At 40.5% G+C, this 8664-nt stretch overlaps 1 protein-coding gene across 1 annotated transcript in view; it reads right to left on the bottom strand.

The window, feature by feature from the left end:
- Positions 1-793: 793 nt before the first annotated feature.
- The window catches only part of LOC149437507 (class I histocompatibility antigen, F10 alpha chain-like), an 85294-nt gene continuing 77423 nt past the window's right edge, over positions 794-8664 (bottom strand). Inside the window, exon 7 of the mRNA XM_089660846.1 lies at positions 794-3929. Within this exon, the coding sequence (XP_089516972.1) occupies positions 3913-3929 (17 nt within the window). The 3' untranslated portion in view covers positions 794-3912. The remainder of the gene's footprint in view (positions 3930-8664) is intronic.

Below are 8664 nucleotides of genomic sequence, written 5' to 3'. Positions count from 1 at the left end.
TTTTTACACACTAGTTTTTTGTCTCTCTGAAAGGACAAAGAGATACAATGTATCTCTCTCCTCCATTCAGAGAGCGAAAACAAGGGGGGGGACGGGCTTCACAGTGACTGATCACTGTGATAGCCAATCAGAGGCTATCACAGCGATCCGGTGACTAGGAATTCTGGGTCTCGATCGTTAGAACGGGACCCGGGGCTGTCAGTGACACCCCGGTCTTTGTGCTGGGAGCGCACCATGCGGCGCACTCCCAGCAGAAAGACAGGTACACAAATTAGTAGCCCCATGGAAAAAAGCCCAGTTCTGTGAGGCCGCTAATTTGCATGCGGTCGACTACAAGGGGTTAATAGCCTCTGTGAATATCACTGATATCTTCCAACCAATCAGTCATTAAATATCTTCTACAGAGTTCATATTGTTTTGCTGGACCAAATTCTATTTGTTGTTGGTATCTGGTTCATTATATAACATTTCAGATTTATTCAACTTTTTACATCTAAAGAAAGAGAACAGAGGTGATATGAGAGAGGATATATTCTGGTATGTCACCACTTCAGGTGGTAGTATCTGAGCAGCTGCTTTTTCAGTGTCTTCTCTGGCCCATTGCCATTGGTTTGCCAACCAGATCACAAACTGCCAGCCATTCTGTGACATCTTCACCAACACTTCTGGGCGGAGCTTTACTAAGCTACATTTCTGACACCTTTAAATTTATAAGTAATACAATACCAGGAGCAGCTGCAGAATCTGCAAAGACACACCAGGACTAATACAGTAAAATACAAAACACGTCATCTTCATGTGGATTCACATTTATTTTTCTGATAAAAAACAGTCTTTAGTAACATTTAAAGTAGTTGTCTTCATTTTATTCACATTCTAATTCCATTTTAAAGGGAATTCTTTAACTTGCATTCACATATATACATACCTGTTTGTACTGAATCTAGCCAGTGATTACAACATAGATCATGCCCGCCTCCAGGATGTCACCTATCCTCTGGAACTCCCTGCCCCAACCCATCAGATTATCACCTACTCTCCTCTCCTTTAGGCGCACCCTGAAAACCCATCTCTTCAGGGAAGCCTACCCCACCCCCTGCTAACTTGCCGACCTCCACCACTCTTCCTACCACTCCATCCCCCACAGCTATCTCCTCCTGTACCACCATCTCCTCCCTCCTAGATTGTAAATTCGAAAGAGCAGGGCCCTCGATCCCCTCATGTTTTGCATTGTATTGGTATTGTTCTGTCACATGTTCTGTCCCCCTTTGTAATGTACAGCGCTGAGCGAACTATTGGCGCTTTATAAATACTGTATAATAATAATAATAGATGCAGAGATGGAAAGGATAATACCCAGGAAGATTTCCCCTCCACCCTAAACAATACTTACTGCTTTAATTAGCAGAACGTGCACAACAATCCTCAGTCTGTGGCACCCATGAGGACCAATGAGAAGTCTCCGACACATTTGGAGTTGTGGGGTTTGTAGGCATCCTTTCAGTATCTTGGATCATTTTCTAGTTCACAGAGTTCAATCCTTTTCTACAGTTAGAAGATAACTCTTCACTCCCAGAACTTTGTCTTCAATTTATTTTCAGTGTTGGAAAAAAGATGCCTTTTCACATCGTATTTCAGCTTATTAAATTCCAAACAATTTCTATTCTAGACAGAACTTTTTGGGCACACCCGGATATTGCCAAGTGCAAACAAGTACAGGTGTTAGAAGCTGATTTTCAGATTTCACTGCTGGTACTTCTGATGTTCAGATTAGACAATAAATACCAACTACAAGTATGCTATTCTGCCACATGCTGATAAAAAGAGCACCTGTCACTCACAGATATGAAAAATACATACATCTGGGATGGGTGGTTCGCTGCAATCGTTCTTAAAAGTCCCAACAATCCTAAAATCACAGAAGTGCACATTTTCTACCAGCCATGAATATTTCCATGTATGTTGTTATAGAATATGACAGGTTCTCAAATCAGACTGTGTATTTCTTAAAAAGAAAGATACAGAGCCAGAATGGAATAAAGAGAAAAGAAACTATCTGTGATCTTCTCCTTTGTGGACTTGCAAAGACAAAAATTGAGTTACTTATATATTCCTATAACAGATGTCTTCTTACTCTCAGAAGAAGTTTATTCGGTAATCCTGTCTATAGATGTGAGGAACGCTTTGAAAAACGGAGTTCAACTCACGAAACGTGTCAGTTTTCCCACCAGGAACCATCATCACAGGACTCCAGTCATGTGACATTGACCCATTTGGCTTCATGTTAATTTTTTACGTTCGTTTTGTGAGTATCCATTTGTTACGTTTTTAATAAATTCACTTGTAACCACGGTAATGCACGAGGAGAGTGCGCCATTTTGTGTTTTTCTTTTCCCACTCTGGTAATACATGCTCTCCCATATTTGTGGATAGTACAGCCCCCATTTTATAAATCTAATGTGGCGCATATAACATTTCTTTGCACACTTTGACTGTTTCAAATGAATCAGAAGATTTGTGAAAACTAAACAAAAGAAGACATATCTGCAGCTCCATATCAGCTAGGCTCTCCTCTTTACCTAAACAAGAGAACTGAGCTGTTTATATACTCAACCAATAAAAAGTATCTTTTGGGGTCCATTCATATTTAGGTTTTATGATAATGAGCACAGTGTGGCTTGGGGTATGTAGAGGCGATTCATTATCCATAGCACCCCAATGCTCTATTACAGTAGCAGGCAGTGCACCTGCACTGCAGAACACAATGGTGCACTTGTCATGCACTGCATTAGAGGAAAGTGTCAGGTCCATTCCTCCATGTGATATGGTGCACTGCCAGCCTATTCAAATGAATGGACTGCCTTAATGTGGTGCAACTTGTCACACTGAGTTAGCACAGATGTATTTACACAAATCTTCGTGTGATTTGGCCCTCAATATGTCCAAGAAAAACCCAAAGTGATAAAAATCAGTGACAAATATAAGTGGTTGTGAGTCAGAGAAGCAGTTCAGCTCAGCCCTTATTTCTCCTAATCTGGCCATTCATGGATTGAAATTTGACTGGATCAGCTGGGGCTGGCCAAATATCAATCCATGTATGGAGATGTGGTTGTATAGAAATCAATCTACCATTAAACTTCTGTACAAGCACCCTGCCAGATATTCCCCACTCAGTCAGCACCACTTGCTATAGTCAGCAGAACTGATCAGTGTGTGGATGGGGGAATCTGGTCCTTTTTGTTTTCATTCACCCGCTGGTTGAATTAAAAAGGAATCATCTATGGGCTGCCTTACAAGCCAAAAGGTGAGTTTATAGAGGGAGATTTACTCCATTGAAATCCATTATACTTTACATATTCTTGGACAAATATAAAACTATACTGTATATAACAGAATGATTTTCCCTAACCTATCTAGTCCTATTTATGAACCAGAAATAGTTCCAATGCTTTTATGAGTCATAACAGACCTGTGATATTTCCTCTAAAGGACTCCTAAATGTAAGATATCCTCACCCTGGGCATTTCATCATTATAGAACTTCATCCCTTCATCATTATAGAACTGCCAGTTGTAGTTGTTGCTTGCTGCCTCCAGTGCTGTAGTGGAAGCTGCTCTATGTTATGGTGCAATAAGTCAGTGGAGATCCTAATGTCAGGGCCCCTTGCTGGATCACAGAGGAAATAAGGGAGAGAAGAGTGGCAGCAGCCAGCACACGGCCTGGTTTGCGCCGAAAGACACTTTTTGACTTGTTCAGCCAGTTTTAAGTGTGAAACGCATTTTCATACTCAGATTTTTGAAAATCAATTGTTGACAGAGCTGTGAATATAGAACGTTCCTTGGGAATATGAGGCAGTATGTAGTTGGTTTTCTTTGGGCAACTTACATTCAGGTCTACACTTCCTTGGAGTTGTCAAGCGGTGTCAGAAGCTGTAAAATATAAAACAATGATTTCCATGTACTTCCATTATAGTACTAACATGGCTATATCAGTTCATATTATTCACATTCATTTGCATATGTGAAATTGAGAATATAATTATTATTCTTATTGTTATAAGTAGTAGTATCATCATTATTATTATTATTTCAATATCAAGCAATAGTTATTAAGTCTCTAGAGGTTTATAATATACGATTTCATAATGTAGAAAATTTACATTTAAATGTTCAACTTTTCACCACTACCAATAAAAACAACTTTGACAAGAGGTGAAATAGAATCTGGGACTGTCTGCTGAAGTAAATAGCTTGTAATATGGGAAAGCTATGTAAATTAATTAAACAGGTCCATAGACAAGGGTCTGCCTATGTCTTAACTAATACTTTGAAATATTCTTGAATAGGAAAACACTCTGGGTAATTAACTTTACATCAGAGTATGTATATATATATATATATATATATATATATACACACATATACATACACACACACACACACACACACACACACACACACACACACACACACACACACATACAGTTGCAAGAAAAAGTATGTGAACCCCTTGGGATTATGTGGAGTTTTGCATGAATTGGGCATAAAATGTGCTCTGAACGTCATCTAAGTCACAACAATAGAAGAACACAGTCTGCTGAACATAATACTACACAAACATTAGATGTTGCCATGGTTTAATTGCACATAACATGTAAACATTCACAGTGCAGGGAGGAAAAAGTATGTGAACCTTTGGACTTAATAACTGGTTGACCCTCTTTTGGCAGCAATAACCTCAACCAAACGTTTCCTGTAGTTGCAGATCAGACCTGCATAACGATCTGGAGTAATTTTGGACCACTCCTCTTCACAAAACTGTTTCAGTGTAGCAATATTCTTGGGATGTCTGGTGTGAATCGCTCTCTTAAGGTCATGCCACAGCATTTCAATCGGGTTGAGGTCAGGACTCTGACTGGGCCACTCCAGAAGGCGTATTCTGTGCTGTTGCAGCCATTGTTTTGTTGAATTACTTGTATGCTTTGGGTCATTGTCCTGTTGCATCACCCATCCTCTGCGGAACTTCAGTTGGCAGACAGATGGTCGTACATTTTCCTGCAAAATGTCTTGATAAACTCTGGAATTCATTTCCCCATCAATGACAACAATCCGTCCAGGCCCTGAGGCAGCAAAGCAGCCCCAAACCATGATGCTCCCTCCGCCATGTTTTACAGTGGGGATGAGGTTTTGATGTTGGTGTGCTGTGCCTTTTTTTCTCCACACATAGTGTTGTGTGTTCTTCCCAAACAACTCATTCTTGGTTTCATCTGTCCACAGTATATTTTGCCAGTAGTGCTGTGGATCATCCAGGTGCTCTTTTGCAAACTTCAAACGTGCTGCAATATTCTATTTGGACAGCAATGGCTTCCTCCGTGGTGTCCTCCCATGTACTTCATTCTTGTTTAATGTCTTCCTTATTGTAGATGTGTCAACAAAAATGTTAGCATGTGCCAGAGATTTCTGTAGGTCTTTAGCTGACACTCTGGGATTCTTCTTTACCTCATGCAGCATTCTGCGCTGTGCTCTTGCAGTCATTTTTACAGGACGACCGCGCCTGGGGAGAGTAGCAACAGTGCAAAACTTTCTCCAATTGTAGACAGTCTGTCTTACCGTGGACACATGAACATCAAGGCTTTTGGAGATACTTTTGTAACCCTTTCCAGCTTCATGCAAGTCAACAATTCTTGATCGTAGGTCTTCTGAGAGCTCTTTTCTGCGAGGCATGGTTCACATCAGACAGTGCTTCTTGAAACTAGTAAAGCCAAAACAGGTGTGTGTTTTTTAAGGGCAGGACAGCTGTCAGCAACACATCCAATATCATCACACTGATTGGAGTCAAGGTTGGCTCACTCCTGGCTCCAATTAGCTCTGGGAGAAGTCATTAAGCTAGGGCCTCACATACTTTTTCCTCCCTGCACTGTGAATGTTTACATGTTATGTGCAATTAAACCATGGCAACATCTAATGTTTGTGTAGTATTATGTTCAGCAGACTGTGTTCTTCTATTGTTGTGATTTAGATGACGTTCAGAGCACATTTTATGCCCAATTCATGCAAAACTCCACATAATCCCAAGGGGTTCACATACTTTTTCTTGCAACTGTATATATACACATACATACACACACACACACACACACACACACAGTTGCAAGAAAAAGTATGTGAACCCCTTGGGATTACGTGGAGTTTTGCATGAATTGGGCATAAAATGTTCTCTGAACGTCATCTAAGTCACAACAATAGAAGAACACAGTCTGCTGAACATAATACTACACAAACATTAGATGTTGCCATGGTTTAATTGCACATAACATGTAAACATTCACAGTGCAGGGAGGAAAAAGCATGTGAGGCCCTAGCTTAATGACTTCTCCCAGAGCTAATTGGAGCCAGGAGTGAGCCAACCTTGACTCCAATCAGTGTGATGATATTGGATGTGTTGCTGACGGCTGTCCTGCCCTTAAAAAACACACACCTGTTTTGGGTTTACCGGTTTCAAGAAGCACTGTCTGATGTGAACCATGCCTCGCAGAAAAGAGCTCTCAGAAGACCTACGATCAAGAATTGTTGACTTGCATGAAGCTGGAAAGGGTTACAAAAGTATCTCCAAAAGCCTTGATGTTCATGTGTCCACGGTAAGACAGACTGTCTACAAATGGAGAAAGTTTAGCACTGTTGCTACTCTCCCTAGGCGTGGTCGTCCTGTAAAAATGACTGCAAGAGCACAGCGCAGAATGCTGCATGAGGTAAAGAAGAATCCCAGAGTGCCACGGAGGAAGCCATTGCTGTCCAAAAAGAATATTGCAGCACGTTTGAAGTTTGCAAAAGAGCACCTGGATGTTCCACAGCACTACTGGCAAAATATACTGTGGACAGATGAAACCAAGATTGAGTTGTTTGGGAAGAACTCACAACACTATGTGTGGAGAAAAAAAGGCACATCACACCAACATCAAAACCTCATCCCCACTGTAAAACATGGCGGAGGGAGCATCATGGTTTGGGGCTGCTTTGCTGCCTCAGGGCCTGGACGGATTGTTGTCATTGATGGGAAAATGAATTCCAGAGTTTATCAAGACATTTTGCAGGAAAACGTACGACCATCTGTCCGCCAACTGAAGCTCCGCAGAGGATGGGTGATGCAACAGGACAATGACCCAAAGCATACAAGTAATTCAACAAAACAATGGCTGCAACAGCACAGAATACGCCTTCTGGAGTGGCTCAGTCAGAGTCCTGACCTCAACCCCATTGAAATGCTGTGGCATGACCTTAAGAGAGCGATTCACACCAGACATCCCAAGAATATTGCTACACTGAAACAGTTTTGTGAAGAGGAGTGGTCCAAAATTACTTCAGATCGTTGTGCAGGTCTGATCTGCAACTACAGGAAACGTTTGGTTGAGGTTATTGCTGCCAAAGGAGGGTCAACCAGTTATTAAGTCCAAAGGTTTACATACTTTTTCCTCCCTGCTCTGTGAATGTTTACATGTTATGTGCAATTAAACCATGGCAACATCTAATGTTTGTGTAGTATTATGTTCAGCAGACTGTGTTCTTCTATTGTTGTGACTTAGATGACGTTCAGAGCACATTTTATGCCCAATTCATGCAAAACTCCACGTAATCCCAAGGGGTTCACATACTTTTTCTTGCAACTGTACATACGCACAAACACATAAACATATATATACACACACACACACACATAGTGTATATCATTAATATAGTGTATATTTATGTAACCAATATATGAATACATACATAGAATTGTATGGTTAAACACTTATAAGACATTTAACACAGTGGGATGAACTGATCATTTTCCCAAAGTAGTAGATATGTTAATGTTCTCATGGAAAAAACGGTTATAAATAATTGTAAATAAACATAGGTATTGTGGGAATGAATACGTTTGTCTGCTTGTGTGACAGGTGTCAGATTTATGGTTAGTTACAATAACGTAGATCGTAGCAACCAATCATATTGTACCACATGTAATTCTATGGTGAAACTTTGTTAAAAAAAATGGCCTGGTCCTTCTTTCTTCAGGCAAGTAATGCACTTGCTCCCGGTTGCAGCTGGTGTTAATAAAGCCTTCTGTTTCTTTGCAAATTCACTACCTGGTTGTTTTTGTTACTTTCACATCAAATATCAGATAGATCTCACACATTGCCAGTATACAGCGCACTTCAATGGAGTAACAAGATGGATGGTAGAGGCAGCAACCAATACCATATCCATGGTGGGACCCGGCACAGACTAATACAAGAACATGGGTCTCTTTTCTCCTCCTTATACCAATATCAACAAGTAACAGCTTATGTCAGGGATGATCAAATGGCCCTCCTAACAGTAAACATTTGTGATGGGTGAAGGAGCGTGGGTTTGAATCATTGCAAATTGCTGACATTTTTACTGAATACACCCAAACATTAATGAAAAGGCGAATCATGAAAATCAATTGTGTCCATTTTCAATGCCAAAAGGTAAGGCATTGTCAGATAAAGCTGGGTATGACCAGACGGAACATATACTAATGATTTTGTTTTTTAATTTGCCAGTTATTTTTGCAAACACCCAGACCTGAAGACTACTTAAAATGGCTATACAGACAGGATTTAAAAAACAAAAAAAACAAATAAATCATACTTGCCTGCAC

Source organism: Staurois parvus, unplaced genomic scaffold (genome assembly GCF_062004578.1).
Source record: "Staurois parvus isolate SC_StPar_1 unplaced genomic scaffold, SC_StPar_1.0 ptg001284l, whole genome shotgun sequence".
Lineage (NCBI taxonomy): Eukaryota > Metazoa > Chordata > Amphibia > Anura > Ranidae > Staurois > Staurois parvus.
This window is presented reverse-complemented; position numbering and strand designations above follow the sequence as displayed.